At 27.8% G+C, this 19,359-nt stretch overlaps 1 protein-coding gene across 1 annotated transcript; it reads right to left on the bottom strand.

Annotated features, from left to right (window-relative positions):
* Positions 1 to 10,179: 10,179 nt before the first annotated feature.
* Positions 10,180 to 18,090, bottom strand: LOC132925232 (erythroid differentiation-related factor 1-like). The gene is made up of 14 exons (XM_060989643.1): positions 17,981 to 18,090; positions 17,653 to 17,912; positions 17,358 to 17,593; positions 17,133 to 17,295; positions 16,783 to 17,008; positions 15,746 to 15,907; positions 15,433 to 15,671; positions 15,188 to 15,364; positions 14,890 to 15,122; positions 14,682 to 14,828; positions 14,462 to 14,604; positions 14,139 to 14,296; positions 13,854 to 14,079; positions 10,180 to 10,321 (listed from the first exon to the last, which is right to left on the bottom strand). Exons 1-14 carry the CDS (start codon positions 18,088 to 18,090, stop codon positions 10,180 to 10,182), a joined length of 2,622 nt encoding a protein of 873 aa, XP_060845626.1.
* Positions 18,091 to 19,359: the final 1,269 nt, after the last annotated feature.

Raw genomic sequence — 19,359 nt, 5'->3', positions numbered from 1 at the left:
TCCAATAACTTCGTAAGCCTACTTCAAATAAAAATAGTAACTATACAAATAGAATTTCTGTTAAAAATGTTAATAATGTTAATGTTAAAAATACCAATTGTGAAGCCACCCAACAGCCCACTACCAACACGTTCAAACCCCAAAGACCCAACTATACATACGCACAGGCTACCTCACCCAATAATTCATCCCAAATACCAAGTAATTCTATAAATGAAAATGCACTTTTTAACTTTCTCAATGAGTTTAAATCACTCATAAACCCACTACTGTCTTTACTCACCACAGTTCTTAACAGTCTATTAAACCAAAATGTTAAATAACTCATTTACTTCTCACTCATTAGCCATCCTTATGTGGAACGCCAATGGATTAACAAATCATAGAAACGAACTTATATTAACACTAAATGAAAAAGAATAGACTTAGCTTTAATCTCCGAAACACATTTTACTACATATACTAAATTTTCAATACCTGGTTAAAATATAATCACCTCAAACCATCCTGACAACATCTCCCACGCTGGTGCCACAATTATTATAAAATCCTCACTACTATATACCACCCTTCCTAATATACAAGAAAACTACCTGCAAGCTGCCATTCTGTCAATAAAATTAAATCACATTCCAATTACTATTGCCGCAACATACTGTCCACCCAAACACAAAATTACGCCACAACAGTACGAAAACTTTTTTAACTATTTAGGCTATTTTATAGTCGGTGGGGACCTAAATGCCAAAAACCAATTCTGGGGCTGCCACACGTCTAACCCAAAAGGACGTACTTTATTCCAAATAGTTAACCGAAAAAATTATACCATATTAGCTCCACCCGATCCAACTTACTGGCCAACGTCTATAAATAAACGCCCAGATATCTTGGACATATTTGTAGTAAATATCCCTACGAGCTTACAAAGTGTCATAAGTAACTATTTAGAACTATGCTCAGACCATACCTCAGTCCTTCTATCTTCAGATACTCAACCTCCCCTACGGCCCCGACAAGCTTGCCTTACAGATGGTATTACGGACTGGAATAAATTCCGTGAAATAATTGAACAAAACATCAACCTAAAAATCCGACTAAAGTGTCCAAATGAACTTGAAGACGCTGTCCAACATTTTACGGAAATAATCCAAACAGCTGCTTGGAGTTCCACTATTAAAAAACCGTGGAAAGCCCAAGACTCTTTCCCAATTCCCACTCATGTCCGTGAACTCATAGCAAAAAAACGACGTGCCAGATCCCTCTGGCAACGCACCCGTCTCCCGTCTGATAAGCAATCATTCAACAACCTTGCTTCTTCGCTCAAACGAATTTTAAAACAACTAAGAAATGATAATTTCAGTTCTTGGGCTTCCTCGCTTACATCGCAAAATGGTTCTCTGTGGAGAGAAACTCGTAGCTGTTTGAAACAAAAAACCACAAACTCCCCCATAAAAAGATTAGATAATACTTGGTGCAAAACTGATGCAGAAAAGTCTGAACTCTTTCGATCTCATTTGCTTCAAGTCTTCCAACCCCATCACGACATTGTCAATAATATATTTGAAGATTATATTTTGAACTCACTTACTACCCCATTTCCACTTTATCTAGCACCGAAACCTGTTTCGCCAAGTGAAATTCACTACTACCTAAAACTATTTCGCCACAAAAAATCTCCCGGTCATGACTTAATTACGGCAGAAGTAGCTCTGCAGCTACCTAAAAAAGCAATTATACACCTCATGCACATATTAAACGCAATCATAAGACTCTCCCATTTTCCTCTTCAATGGAAAACCGCAGTTATCATCCTAATCCTAAAACCAGATAAACCTCCTGATATTCCGTCCTCATATCGTCCGATAAGTCTCCTACCACTCTTCGGTAAACTTTGTGAAAAGTTAGTATTAAAACGGATTTCTCCTTTTATAAATAATGCATCAGTTATACCACAAACCCAATTTGGTTCTCGTGAACGACACTCAACCACCTAGACCTTATGTCTTCTTGGTACGCCAAGTGGAAAATAAAAATAAATCACGAAAAATCTACCCATCTAACTTTTACATTAAAACGTGGAACTGTACCACCTATACATTTAAACAACCTGAATATTCCAAAATCCTCGAGCTCTCGTTACTTGGGTTTGGTTCTAGATCAACGATTAACTTGGGCAGACCACATAAAAAAGAAGAAAATCCTCCTAAATTCTAGACGAAAATCACTACAATTCTTACTCGGAAAACACTCTAAACTTAACATAAAAACAAAATTACTTCTATATAAAACTTTATTAATGCCCATTTGGACATACGGGATTCAGTTATGGGGCGCAGCCAAAAAATCAAACACAAATAAAATTCAAACTTTCCAATCCACTACCCTCCGGTTAATCACTAATGCCCCATTTTATGTTACTAATCACACCCTTCATACAGATTTAAAAATTAATACGATAGAAGAAACTGCCAAAACCCTTTATAAACGCTTCCGCTCCCGACTGACAAACCACCCCATCCACTAATCTCTGCCCTTGATTCCGACACCATTCCTGGTAATCCTCCTCGTCGACTGAAGAGAAAGTGGTGTAGAGACTTAATTACTTAAATATCAATTAGCTAAATATATAAGGTAAATTTAAATTCAACCTAATCATGTCATAAAGTGTCGCCATTGGGTGGCTACTTTTATCACGTTTATATCAAACTATATTATATATTTCCGCATGCATACTTATTGTAATAATTTATTTACAGATTGTACGCTTTAAAAATAAGTTAAAAAAAAAAAAAAAAATATTTTGAAATGTATTTATTTTTATATATTTAGAATCAGTTAATTCAGATAGGGAACTAGGTATAAACGCTTTATGCATTTAAATTTAAGCTCATCATGTTTAAACTTTAGTATATTTATTTTGTTCTGAATGAGGTATAGATTATAATTTTAAAAATAAAAAATGTTTTTTCTTATTGATTTGAATACGATTTATGTTAGGTACCTCCTCACTATACCAAAATCGCCGACTACAAGGTTATAATATATGCATCATGAAATTATAAAAATAGATTAAAATAAATATTATATTTATACTAAATTGTTGAGTTTTCTTTAAAAAAGTAAAGTAATATGTGTGCATATTTATATTATAATATGTCTTTTAATTCCATTGAATTTTACTACTATATTTAAAATATACCTATATTTTTCACAATATTTAAAGCATCTTATTTTAATAACTACTCTACAACATTCTTCTCTTAATATGCAAATATGTGTTTATTAATTTTACCATTAACATACCTTCCAGCGGGCGCGTTGTAAATAATTTTATATTTATTTATTTATTCAACTTATATTCTATTTTTATCTTATCGGCTGTCATAGATATTCCTCGGAAATGTCAATATTTACGTTTTAGACTACCTATTTTTTAAGTGTTTCAGTTCACTTTATTGAAGACAATCGACGAAGCGCTTATTGTATTGTCGCAAATACAAATCGCTTCATTTGGTGTACCTACCTACCTGAATTATTATTTTATTATTTTTATTTTTATGTGGTTATAAGAACAAAATGTAAGTATTGATTTTTATCACTAAGTAATATAATATACATTTTTTTTTTTATTTATAACTGGTTTTTTTATTATTTTTATACGTTTTTGGTATATACTTACAATCGACAATGTTTTAGATCGAATCACATGACAGTAGAGCAAATTCAAAGTTTACTGCAAGATATTTTAACTAAATATACTACTATAATATACTACACACTAACTGTGTGGATGACCAAGTGAGTGAAGTGATCTAAGCATCGAAGAAGTGGAGGTAAGTGACTACGAAAGCCATTCTGAACAGGATTTTTCAGACTATGAATTAGATGTAGAAACTAGTATAGGAGACAGTACCTACATTCTACATAGGAAAATATAAAATAACTAAATGGCAACAAAAAGAGTTAACAACTACAAATATTAAGCAACATAACATAATAAACGTGGTTCCCAGTCTAAAATAGTATGCGACAAATATCGTTAGTGAAATGAATGCATTTCTAAAAATAATCGATATTGATATAATTGACGAAATCATAAAGTGAATCAATATGTATATTATTACTGTAATACCGTGAGATAGAGAGTTCAATACTCCGAGCTTAGATACTTCAAGGTGTGATATACTAGCTGTTCGAACACCGACCCACTTGGCGCGTCTCGGCCGGGTCAAAGGTTATCGCGACGCAGGTGAGAGTCCGGTCATCGCAATTGAAGAGTCCGGTGCAGGAACCGGCTATCTCCAATTTTTTTGAAAATGCATATTCTTACATTTTCTGATAACGAAGAATTTTGTCTACATTTCGGTGCAATAATCGGCTATGTCCGTTCATTAGATAGCCTAATATCATACAAATGGAGATGCCTGGTATACAGGTTACGGTGCAACAACCGGCTATCTCCGGAGAAATTTACTATTCGTTTTTCGTTATAACTTATAAGGTTTATATATCTTGTTAATTAAATGGTTATTTACTGTTATAACTTATAATAGATTATAATACATTTTAATTTATTTTGTTTTTATTATATTATTTATATTATATAACATCATGAACGATGATGCTATACGGAATATTGTACTCGAAGACTGGGATATATCCTCGTCAGATTTGGATGATTCTTTCGTAGACCCCGATTTTGTTTTTGAAACGATCAATAGTTTATCAGATAGCGATGACTTAGGGGGTATTCTATGTTTAGATTCCGATGCTGAAAATGAAACACAGCAGCTAGATGGTCCCGATATTATTGAAGGTACTGAGAGTGATAACTCCGATGAAACAAATGAAGTTACAATGCCCAAAGGTAAGAAAAGAATTTCAAAACCTAGCCTTTGGAAAAGAAATTTAGTTAAAAAACAAAGAGCTTCATGTGAGGAATACAAAAGTATTTCAACAAATAAAATAGTTCTAAAACGTGTTACAGGTCCAGCATGTAAATGTATTCTTAAATGTTTTACAAAAATTACAGATGAAAATAAATCGTTAATAATAAATTCTTTTAATGCAATAGGCAACAAAGAAAAGCAAGACACATTTTTATGTGGTCTAATAAGCGTAAATAATGTCCAAAGGCATAGACCAAAAGTACCTGGATCGCCCAAAATAAAAAAAACAGTTTCATGTTCTTATAAAATACGCTTAAGTAACAGCGAATTTATTGTTTGTAAGGTTGCTTTTTGTTCGTTGTTTGGGATTGGGAAATCAGTAGTGGAGAGACTTATTAACCATATTAAAAGTTATAAGGCAAATCCAGAAGATTTACGAGGCAAACATACGAACCGATCAAATAGAATATCAACTGACATTACATTTAAAATAAATGCCCACATTAACAGTTTTCCTAAAATCCAATCTCATTATAGCCGATCTGACAACTCCAATGTTAACTATTTATCACCTGAACTTAACATTTCTAAAATGTACAAGCTGTATTTAGAAAAAAAATGAATCTGAAAAATTTGAATTAATTCAAAGAGGCGAGAAAAATATTGAACCCATAGTTAAATATGATTATTTTTCTGAACATTTTAAAAATAATTTCAATCTATCTTTTGGTACTCCAAGAACTGACACGTGTCAAACTTGTGACCGATTAAAAAATGTATTTGACCATGAAACTGATCAAGAACTAAAACTTCAGTTTGAATCAGAAAAAGAAATTCATATAAGCAAAGCAGAGGTGTTTTATAATGATTTAAAATTATTTGTTGAAAAAGCTAAATCGAATAAAGAAATCGAGGTATTAAGTTTTATTTTTCAGCAGAATATGCCATTGCCACACATTCCGTGTGGTGATGTATTTTATAAACGCCAAATATGGGTTTGTAATTTTTGTATTTATTCAGGAAAGACAGGCCAATCATACCACTACATGTACGATGAGTCGATTGCCAAAAAAGGAAAAAACGATATTATTAGTTTCATTCACGATTTTCTTAAAAATAAACTCGCGCCAGGTTTTAAAAACATTTTTATATTTACAGACAACTGTAGCTCGCAGAACAAAAATAATAGCCTCTTCCAATATTTATATACAGTAATTCAATCTAAGATGTTCAACTTAGAATCTATCACACATCGGTATCCAGAGCCGAGTCATAGCTTTTTGCCGTGTGATCGATGTTTCGGGTTGATTGAAAAAGTTAAAAGAAAAGTTGAACGAATATATTTACCAGAAACCTACAAAGAAATTGTAAAAAAAAACATCCAAAAAATTTCATGTGATAGATGTATCTCGAGAAATGATTTTCAACTTTTCGGTTTACACACAACCGTTGTTTAAGAAAACATTAAAAAGTGTTAACAACCAGAAGTTTACCATTATGTCCTATAGGCGTATGGAATATAAAACGGAAGGTTTATTCTGTACTGTGTACCATAATTCAGTAGGATTCGAAGAGTTTCATCTACAAAAACAATCATCTATATTGAAGTTCCCCGAAGAAAACAATAATTATTTATCACTATTACACCCAGAAATTTTAAAAATCAAAGAGGATAAATTTCGGGATGTCCAAGACCTGGCAGCGAAATATGTCCCACCAAATTCTTTATGGTTCTATAACAATCTAGTCGTCGAAACTGTTTAATATGATATGCAAAATTCCGAAAACTAAAATATAATGTTCCTAATATTAATATCACATTGTTTAATGTTATTTTTATTTTTAATTTTTTAAATAAGGTATGAGTTATTTTATTTCGTTTTTTAAATATTTTGTTTAATATAGTATCTTTTACATAGATACTAATTTTTTTAAATTTTTATAAAGTATGAGTTATTTTATTTCATTGTTTAAATAGTTTGTTTTACTTGTAATACCTAGTTACTCGTTTTTTTCTTTTGTTATATATTAATAGCGATGTATTAATAAATATGGTATTTATTATTTGGTTATACGTGATTGGCTTTGCAACGATGTGTTTTGTTTTTTGTGTCTCCTAACACTTTTTTTGTAGTTAAAATGTTTGAATTTTCGACTTCAGTAGTGCAGTACATTTTCCGATATATCGAAAAGTGAACCTAATTTATTATTAAATAGGTCAAAAATTAAGGGTAAAACAAACAGTAATATTTTTTTTCATTTTTATAAATCATAAGATTCAGTGCAATAACCAGCCATCTCCACATTTTTTTAGTGAATTAATTATTATAAATCAAGAATATGTTGTATTACTATATACTGTTTTGTAAAACATAACTATAATACATAGTTTTGCAACTTTTTAATATAATTTATATATAATCTTGAATATGCTATAATATGCTTGTATTAAATTTATCATTTTTACAATTTATTAATTTTTAAATTAAATAATAATTTAACTATAAATTCTTAATAGTTGTTTAGTAAAAACATGTTATCTATACTAAAAAAATACATAATTAAGTACTAACAAATACCACTTACCTGTTAGATTTATTTCATTTCCAATAGAATTCAAAATTTTGTCTTTATGAGCAGTATCCGTATATTTTGGGTGTGAAAGGTCGTATAATTCTATATGAGAACGAACCATTTCTATAATTTTTTCGTCGGCATTGGTACACATGATTTCAGATTTTGGTGTATAAGTTTTTGAAAAAAACAACTTTTTAAACTTTTTTAAATTTTACAAATACGTCTTGCGAGTAGGTAAGAATAAACCGATCAAGCTGTCAATTGGCACTGACGGTTGTTTACACTGTTCCGTATTTTTCATATCCGTATCAGTGAAATTCCCCAAAACATTGTCTCCGACAAATCTAAAATTACGGACACGGACGGTACGGATACTGAACGGACATGTGTAAACATGCCCATTTCATAACAAGTAAACAAATTTAAAACGCCGGACACGGAACGGACGGCACGGACACGGAACGGTTATGTGTAAATAGACCTTTAAATTTACTATGTCATACGTATGTAAGACGGAGTAACATATGCGGGTGCGACATCTTAATGTTTTTTTCTTTTATCAAGCTTCTCTATAAGATTTTAAAAATCAATGTATGTAATATATTTTTTATTCTTATTTTAATCTTTTTTGAGATTACAGGGCCTTACATAAACAAACTCATGCAGAGGACAGAAATGCATTTAATAACATGTTATTGTCACTTGTCCTATTTTGGCTGTAGTTTTTAAAATAAACAACATTATAATTCTTTTTTTTTTTTAATTATTTAACCATTTTACTACTAGAATTTATCCTCAAACTTGGAAATTGGACAAAAATATGAAAAATAAAACGTAGAACTAATAAAAAAGATATAATTAAAATCATAAATTCACTTAAGTGTTTCCATACTATTACTAAATTATGAAGTGATTTTATATAAATGATTAAACTTCAATGGTTATTGATTATTGAATTTTATTATCCAAAAATGTATCATTTATAATAGGTAATAGTACTATCTAATACAACATTCTACAATTCTACTTAATTGATTGAATTCAGTTATGTTAATACAAACTTTGTGTAACAATTAAAAGAAAAACAAATTCCTTTTGTTAACTTTTTAAAAACGCTTAATTCAAATTATTCATGCAACAGCTGTTAAATATATTACTTAATTTTTAAAAGTCTATAATCCAAAGTCTACTAATTTTAATACTTAAATATTTGTTGCACACAATACACAATAGTAAATGTAATATAATAGAACATATTATTAGGTACAAAGTATTAAGTAGTACAATAAAAACAAATATTTTAATATTTTAATGGTATTTAACATTAACAAAACTTTTTTTTTTTATCTTGATTCAATAATTCCAGACTTGAAACTTAACTTAACTTTATATTCAATTTAAGAAAAAGTATGAAACTATTGTAGTCTAGATTTTAGCTTTTTTTTTTATTGAATTCTAATTTGAATTATATTTTATTTTATAAGTAAATTATTATGGTATATTTGCTGGTTTTCAGTTGTTAAAAACTGAAATATATTACTTCATAAGCTATTTTTAAGTTTTTAAATTTCAAAATACTTTACATAAACTTCTTTTAAGATTAGGTTGTTATCATTTTTATTATTTATTTGAAATAAACTTATTTAGGTCAATAATTCTATCAATGATTGGTATAACTTTAATTTTAATAATTCGAGATCAATTATTTTGTACTAGATTTTGAAATTTAATTTGAAAATTACAAAAAACAAATTGATTATAATAACTGTTAAAAAGTATTTTTATGTTTATCTTAAATAATAATTATATTAAACAAAGTAATAAGTAAATTAGGTAATTTAAAAAAAAACAATTATAAATAAAAACCTTTTTTTTATATATAAATATAATACTTATTTGATTTATAAAATAAAAGTAAAGTAAGTTTATCTATAAAATTATATAACACTTTACTTTTATTATTTTTTGTAAGTTATTAATTAGTCATTACACATCATGAATATAGTATAACTTTTTAGGGACTAACTTTGTAATTGTATATACATAAAAAAAACATTCAGATTAATTATGAAGTTATAATTTTAAATTTATATTTAAAAATGAATTTATTTTAATCGAAATAAAAAATTTTTTACTTATGTCTGAAATTCATATTCCCTCAATAGCAGATAATACATTTTATGATATTTTCTAAAACTTAATTATATTACTGAGGAAGTTGAAAAATTATATCTTCAAAATATGATCTGTACTTATATTGCACTAAATATTTACACAGAGATAAACTCGTTTAACTGAAGTTAAAATAAAATCTGTTGTACAAACCATGTATTAAATTTTATCTGTTGTTAAAAATTTACTTCATGACCAGTTAAATTAGAGGGCAATTTAGCACCGTGTAAAATTGTATGTACTTATGGTTAAATTTTGTTATCAATGTTTTGTGATTATTACCTAATATTGATAAATATATTATTCTATATTTGTATTTCATTATAATATTATATTGTATTGTGTGTTATAATAGATTTTTAATTAATTTTTTTTGTCTCTAACTTAAATATTTTATAAATTGATTTTTGTTTTTTATGAGTACTTCATTAGAATGATTGGACAACACTATTAAATTGAACACATATTAATTTAACAAACATTAATTTATCATTCGATTATAATTGAACACAGGTAAAAATAATTTACCGATAAATAACGACTAATTTGATGCAACCTGGTATAAGCTTAAATCTTTTATTTGTATTAGAACTTTAAGCAAATATGAATAGTTGTCATTAGTTCCACTTGTCCTCAGCAAATCGCCATAAATACTTTTCAGTTGGTCAGTTTTGTCCTCCAATCTATAAAAATTGTAAATATAATTATTTATATTTAGAGCATGAATTTGTATATACTAAAAAGTATCAAAATATGCCGTACAATATACAGACAAAATCAGAAAAATATGCAAGAAAATGTTTTTTTAATAACCATAATATTCATTTCCAATTTTCTACAATGAAGCTGTGACGTTTATTTATTAACATATTTTTAAAGACTAAGAGCAATCGTTCAACGTCAACTGACGTTGTTTGAGTGTATAATATTAAGCAAATAAGTATTGTTGGATCTTGATATATATATATTTATTATATTTATATTTAGTGCCTATAAAATTTATTTTTAATTTTTCTACTTGACGATATACTCAAGCATAATACTTTACGGTTTTTATATTTTCATTTAAATATATAATACATTTTGAATTTTTTGAAAATAATAAATAAGCAAAAAAAAATTCACCAATAGTTAAAATTTTTATGTTTCTTAAAAGTTACTGATAAAAATCCCAAAATATTAAAGGGAAAATAAAAACAATTGCATAAAAATCCTTGCTCTATATTAAAGTAAACATTTTTTCAGTCATGTTGCAAAATTAGGTATTTAGTATTATTTTTCTGAGATTTCACTAACTCGCTATTTCAGTAAATACGTTATTTCTAATATTAAAAATATATGTTAATATAAATTGTCAATAATGTTTTCAATTATAATTTATTTTTGTAATTAATCATTGGCATAAACTACACTTACATATGTATATCTTATAACTGGTCTAATGGAAATTATAACGCTATATTATCTTATCTGGGCTCAATAAATTGATCAGAACTTTTTAAAATTAGTAACAATATCTCCTTTCTTGTCGACAAATTTTACACTCAATTATATTTTGTTATGAACACTTTTATTCCTAAAAAACTAATTTAAATTTAAATTTTCTAGTTGGTTTTAAAGACTTAATAAAGTTAATCAAACCTAACCCACCACTATATTTACAAAATGTTTAACTCTCATAGTGATTATTTAAAAAAAAATTTAACTCACTCCCAATAGTAAACTAGATTACTCTCGTTATTTAAATAGTACTCAAAATTCTCTAAATTCTCAATCTAAAACTTTTTGGTCTTTCATGAAAAACCTAAACTCATCATCCGGTTTACCAAATTATATATTATATGTCTCGATCACAAAACAGCTGAAAATTATCAAGAAATTGTTGACTTCCATTTATAAAAATACTAATATAGTAATATTCCAACTAACACGAATACAAAAAAAATAATAGACTCTAATGGCTCTATAAACAAACTTCACATAGAACTCATTGAAGTTTTCAATGAGCTAAATATTCTTAATTATCAAAATTTTATAGGTCCTGATGACTTATCTCCATCATTTCTATTTAATTGCAGATTTATACTACCTATTATGTATATTTTTAATACTTCTCTAATAAATGGAAGTTTTCCATTCCTTTGGAAATTCACAAATCAATTATTTCAAACGATGATACTCGTTTGCGCACAGTAAAAAATTTTTTACCTGGAAACTGACAGCTCATTTGCGTACATTGAAAAACATGAAAACCAGCTAATACAAGTTTTGACCCGAAATATGACTACTCGTTTGCATACAACTATTAAATCTCATTCCCAATGTAGACTTATATTGCAACTTGCAGTGCCTAATAATGATACGATTTATTTTAAAAAATTCGATAAGATACACCATACACGATACCAATCCCAAAAGTTTTTGATTAACTAGTATGCGATTCTAAACGATTAATGGACATTTAGGTTGAATGTGTGCGTTATTGACAACCACCAAATGTTTAATTACATATTAAAATGTATGTAGTCTAAATCGTATAAAATGATAGGTAATAAAAATTGTATAAATGTATAATTTAAAATTAAAATGTATAATCTAATTAATATAAATGTAACTACTTTTGGTAGTGATCTTAGAAATTGTATTATCGTTTAAATCATTTGATAAATTTTCAATACTATGTTTTTTTTTTTTTTGTAAAAAACACTGATTGTATTAATATTTATTCAATTTATATGTATGTAAGTGTCAGTTTAAATGTTTGTATTTAAAAAATGAATAAATATGAAAATGTTGGGATAAGCTTTTGTGAATTGTAAATTTAATTTTGAGTTATGATTATTATATAAAATTAAATCTGTTTTTCTTTCAGTAGAAACTATAATAAAGTTCATTATAATTTATAATTAATAAGTAATACTCCTCAATAAATATAATAATACGAGTGTGCGACACTATACTGATTAGTAACTTGGGAAGATTGGGAAGTCCACATTATAACGATATAAAATATATAAATATAGGTCTTATAGATATTAAGATATATCATAATATTATAAACAGTAGCCGGCGGAATTGATATACGCCCAAATTATTAACTTATAAACTACAAAAAATTGGTTTTGTCAGTCATCTTTTGTAATGGATTGACTCATTTATATGCTAACGAACACAACTAGTTATGTATAAAAGCTTTATATCAATTCCTATAAAGGTAACTTCCAGAGTTCACCAAGATGACCATCTTTCTCCTCTTCTGTTTAATTTGTTTATTAATAATGTGGTGTTTTCCATTACTCATTCTAATATACTTTTATTCGCCGATTATGCAAACATTTGTAACATTTATAGATCAATCTCATCCCTAGACCCTAGAAGATAATTTACTGCTACAAAAATATTTAACTAAATTTAATGAGTGGTGCATTTCTAATGGCCTCTCGCTTACTTACATTTATATACTACAATTAATGTAAAATTTTAACATATTCTAAAAAGCGTTAAACATTCAACTTTAATTATTCTATTTCAGACACTAGTTTAGAACGTTTATATGTGATAAAAGACTATAAAAAGGCATAACTTTCGGTACAAAACTAATATTTAACATACACGTCATATTAAGTATTAACAATTAAAAATAAAGCCTTATCAGTTTTTGGTATGATAAAACAAAATTGCTCAAAATTACGATACCTACTGATGAATCATTTTTATTTAACTAAATAAATTTTAAATTTAAAATACTCATGTCATAACTTACGCAATAATGATTTATTTTATATTCCACATTTCTCTCAGGTACATGCTAAATTGCCTCTTAAATATTTTGATGTCTTGCGGAAACAATCAAGTTTTTAATACACTATTCAAATAATCATGTAATTAACAAACGCTATAAATGTTATTTAATTTTCTTTAATACTATTTCGTGTCACATAACTCCACTCTTTCTCCCACTTTTCGGTTTATAAATTTATGTAATCATTATTTTTTACTATTGTTTGATTCCTTGGGTATATTATTTGTATTACTTAAATTTAATAGTTTAAAAATGTGTTAATTGTCAAATATTATTATACTATTATTGTTTTCGATATTACTTTATTGTAAATTGGCCATTGTCCGTATGAATATTAAATAAATAAATATATGCAACGCTTGTAAGGCACTTGTACATACAAATTTTAAATGATTAGAAATAGGATTACTCACGTGGGTAGTTTTGTTATAGATAGCTTGATCATGCACTTTAAAATTTGTAGTAATCTATCTTCGAATAGTTTTAACAAATGTAGTTTCTTCTGTTCTGGATCCTGATTATCTTTGCAATCGTCTAATTTACTTTCCAATAGCATTTGCAATACACACATACAATTTTCGGCTAATTTCTGGCAAATAGACGAGATAAACTTCACTTTAAACCAAGGATGTTTTGCTCCTAAATGATAATTATAATTAAAATTATTTAAATTCATCATATAACCAAGTACTTTATACTCTCAATTTGAAGCTCGTCTACAGCGATGTCTTTCATGAGTACTTCTAGACACTCAAATGAACGTTTCGTTTTAAAATATATTTCAAATGACTGTTTATAATGGGATGTGCACTGATTAAGAGTAGTTTCAAACATGGGCATATCCACTTTCATATTTCTAGAAAATAATATTGAAATATTATTAATGGAGAACGAAACACTTAAAAAAATATATATTAGCAGTTTACAAATTAACTTAAATTAAGGTTTAATTGAACCATTTAATGTATGCACTTTATTTATGATTTAAATTGTTTAGTTTGATAAATGTGCAGTGGATCACCTTAATCGACAGTAATACAAAGACCCCAGGCGATCATGAATATCTGCTGCTCGATATTCGTAGTATGATTTTTTAGGCACTTTATTTTCCAAATCACAATATTTCAAAGCTTCCAAGACCACATTTATAGCTTCAGTTAGATCCTAAAATAAATGATATACGTTTTATAACATAAGACAAAATCTTAACTTTATAGTTAATCCAATTATTATGTACTTACTGAGGAGTATTCGGGTGGATTGTCTTGATATTTTTTAGCCATATTGTAAGTCACAGTAGATACCTCAAAGTTAATAAAGTCCCAAAGTTCTGGATGGAAACTTCGATTGCCCAACGCTGTCAAGCCTTTTGTGTAGCCTTCAACAGCCTAAAATATCAATCCTATACAATATTTCGTGTAAATGATAAATTTAAATTGAAGAACTAACCATTTTATTAAAATCCTTATCTTTTATAAAATCATTAGTAGAAAGATTATTTTGTAATACATATTCTGATGTATATCGATACAATCGGCCCATGTTTGAATATAACAACGCGAGGTTATATTTGTCAGATGATCTTTCAGATTTATTAATTCCAATTGACAAATAATTTCTGGATGTTTTTAGTAGCCATTTTAATCTTGGAGAAGTTATTTTAGATTGATTTCTCCAAGCATCTGTGAAGACGGAATTTAATTTAATACTCCCCAAATAACCCCCCATAAATAACAAAATTAATTACTTATTATTTCATCTACGAATCCTGTTGTTAGTTCATAATAAGCATTTCCAATTCTTCTATTTAGTTGGTTTTTGTTGTCTTCGTCTATTTCATATTCTAAAGACCGTTTGTAACAATTAACTGCTGCATTCAATAAACCTTCTTTTGACTCAATATTTCTTGGTATTAAATTGAAATCTAACATCATTATTAAATAAATACACTTAATATTATATAGTTCAATAGCTATTATTGGCAGACAGAACCTTGTAGTTTAGAATTATCAAATTTGTCTAGTAATGAACTCCTTATTTTTAAATCACATTTATCATCAGTTTCTAGTTCGATTCTGTACTGCTGTACTTTATCCCAATTTTGCGAAATATACAAACAACAATCAGCAGAACTTTTTAATAGAAACCCTATTTTTCTATTGAAGTTGTTCTTGATAATCCACAGCCAGCATTTAAATAAATAGCAATAATGTTGTAATGCTCTTCCGTACCTCGAGTATTAAAAAAAAAAATACCTTGAAATATTAAACAAGTTTTTTAAATCTATTTTTTATTCATATCTTACTTTGCATGTGCTAGATAATATTCAGCTAATATATCGTATGCCAAACATGCTTTTTCATAAAATAGTATATTCAGGCGTTGTTTCCAAGAATCATTGTCCTGAGGATCTGGTGGATTATACCAAGTGGGCATAATTTCAGCAACAGACTTACAGAGTAATGTGCTAAAATGAAATACAGAAAAAATGTACATTGTTAATGAGCTTACGATTCTTGGAAGTCATAAAATATATTTTTTAAAAGCGCTAGTATTTGTACGCCCAAATTTTTTCCAAAAATTGTATCACGAATAATATAAAATATAACAAGTTGTTTAACCGGTTTCGACCTATCTATATATTATATAATAGTAAGCCCCAGCGTCCCCAAAATGCGCAGACTATGACCATGTCCGATAGATCAGTTATTACTTTATGACCCCTTTATTTATTAACTGTTTACTAGTTTACTACACGTGTACTTACTTTTTTCTTATGAGAGTTATGACTTTATGACTGAATAATTATATTGGGTAATAACGGGACGTACTTAAAACCTATAGAAAGGGTGAACAAATAGATTTAGAATTAGTCCGATATCTCAACATTTAGAACTTTTTGAGTCGTTTCTCAGTCATCAGTCTTCATAATAACGCTTATGTCGTCAATTACCTTTCAAAGTCCACTACCAGCTTTTTATTGCTAATTTTCAGGTAGAGTAGATAAATACTTACATAAACATTTTGTGTTCAAGATTACAATTTTATTTTAAAAGTAAATATTTTTTCATTATTTATCTATTTAACACAAATAGGTACTCACTTTGTGAGTATGCTAATTATTACAACAATCTTACTTCAGAACGTGACAAAATGAATACATCGTTATTTAATAAGCGCAACAAGCACAGTAGCTATACTTAAAGATCAATACAATAATTTATTTATTTATTTATTTAAGAATTTTCCCAAACTATTCCTCAACTTTTAATACAGTAATATTCAAATAGGATTAACAATTCGATCATCGTGCATTAGCGCTCAATATTTGATAATATTTACTTATTTTTATAGTCGTCATTGTTTTCATCACATTCTTTATTATTTTTTTGATTTTTGCCTTTATTATTGCCGTTTTTCATCTTTCGGCCTTTTTTCATTGTTAACTGTTGATTTATATCCTCCAAATTGTATAAACAACTTAAACCACAACCAACATTATATAAAGCTTTTTGACAATGTTCTTCTAATGTCATTACTATAGTTTCTGATGGAGGATTCTCGAGTTCTGAAATATAAATATTATTCAATTATTTTATATCTGAACATAATAATAAAATTAGTTAACATTAATAAGAAACGACTTTGCGATTTTTTTGATTTTTTGTGTGATAAACATAAATCATTAGTACCTATGGAAAACATAGATTTCTCAACATCAGATCTAGTTGATAAATTCTCATCTGAATCAACATCCGGCGACAAAAGAGTGTTATCATCAAGTTTAATTAATGCGGGATTAATATCAATTGGAATATAGAAATCGGATAACATAAAATGTACAGATGTTACTATCTGTAAATCACACAAAAGATTAATATTAATTCAAATTATGACGAACACCATATACAAATTACATGAGGGTATTTAGTTTTGTTTAATAATTTCAAACAATTATTTAGCAAAATGTGTATAGTAGCTGAATTAGATGCCTTCTCATCTATTGGGTTGTATTTTAAATTCAGAGCAACATGATATAACAGCATAGCCACTGGAATAGTAAACAGGTTTTGACCTTCACAGTATTCTTCAACCAATGATTCAGAACATAATGAAGACAAATCGTATAATTTCACTATATCATCATCGTCCCCTGTGAATAATGAATAAAACACAGTAAATGATTTTTATTTGGGATAAATTCAATTTTACCTTTAAATAACCAGTATGTATGTCCAGGTTCAGCGGTATTTGACTTTAAAAATGACAATACATTTTGAGCGACACGTGTAATAACTTTAGATGAACATGTAGAGTCATTCAAACTTGGCAAGTCCTCATTCATCACTAACTCGTGTTTTTGCACAAAATAGTTTGAATGATAACACATAGTAACTTCGGGAACGTGAGCCATCAAATTATCTAGCCAGTAGTCAATACCAGATAGCACTCTTATAGGTTCTGTCATACTCCTAAATAATTATGTTTTCAACTTAAATTAATTTAAACTATAAACTACATTTAAAAATTAAAAATATACCTCAATTGTATACTTATACAAGGATAAGTATCACCTCCGAAAATTGGCAAATCTGTACCTTTTAGCAATTTAAGGTCTTCAAAATTCCATAAAACATCCTTGCTGTCCATTTTGCAAGTTATATAATCACCTGTGGTATATTTTCATACGTATACACCACTAACCTTTCCTATAGTAATCATTTATTATAATATAGGCTTTTAATACCAATAATTTACAATTCTCATGATTTAATTTTTTGGATAAATAATTGGCTGTATGTAACTGCGACAAAATTATACCTTTTCTAAAAGTCGATATGTAAATTGCTGCAAAAAAAAAAAATTAATATTATACAATCTGCGACGAAACCGATAAGAAACATTATACAAGCTGCAGAAATATATAATAATATATAATATAATAATAATAATAATAATATATAAATAGTATGTACATACAGATAGATAACATATACTATATGCATCATATTATATACCTATGTGTTATTATGTACAAATATCGTTTAATTAATAATATATTACGTTATGTTGGATACAAATTTCGCAGAAATTTTACATGACGCAGATTGTTTAATGTTAATTTTATTTTGCTGTAGTTTACATATCGATATATAATATAGGTGTAATTTTGTCGCAGTTAACTATCTCTCACATAATTAAAATGCATAATAAATCTTGAAAATTCTGTGTTTGATACCGTATTTTAGTCCCAATAACAACAATGTACCTACAAAGTCATTAACCAGAATTTATAAAATTATATGAATAATTGTAAGTTTTATTTTGATCATCATATTATTGTATTAGTAGGTACCTCCTAAGCAAATCTTACGCACTATACGAGCACCAACCTCGGTACTCTGAAAAATTATATTTACGCATTGATGGAACGATAAAAAACAAATATCTCCGTTTTTAACATAATATACTAGTATATACAACCGAGTAATAAGACACAGCTACTTAAATGTTTTTTCTTAATTAAGTATACTGTTATATTTTATTATCTTCCTATCTAATTATTATATTTTTAAATACTGATAGATTTCTACAAGCATTTTACCTATTAATAAATTGGTTCATATAAAAAAATGTAGGTGAACATCGAAAGGTGGGTAACGAGTGTTTTCCAAATTTTTTGCTCAGTTTTATAGTGGGAGCAGAGGGTTGATTGTAATTATAGCTTAACTTAATGTGGTACTAGAAACAGATTAATGTATGTAAACTTGTCGATATCACTGATATCAGTCTGATACATAATGATAAATACTCTGAACAAAAAATTACATTTTTTTATGTGTTGTACCTACTTTGAAGATTTGTAATAACTAACTCCCTCCATGTTTTTATTTTGTTAGTATTCGATTACATTATGTG

This window comes from Rhopalosiphum padi, chromosome 3, assembly GCF_020882245.1.
Source record: "Rhopalosiphum padi isolate XX-2018 chromosome 3, ASM2088224v1, whole genome shotgun sequence".
NCBI classification, from domain to species: Eukaryota; Metazoa; Arthropoda; class Insecta; order Hemiptera; family Aphididae; genus Rhopalosiphum; species Rhopalosiphum padi.
Note: the sequence above shows the minus strand (reverse complement) of the source record. Positions and strands in the feature narration are given on the sequence as shown.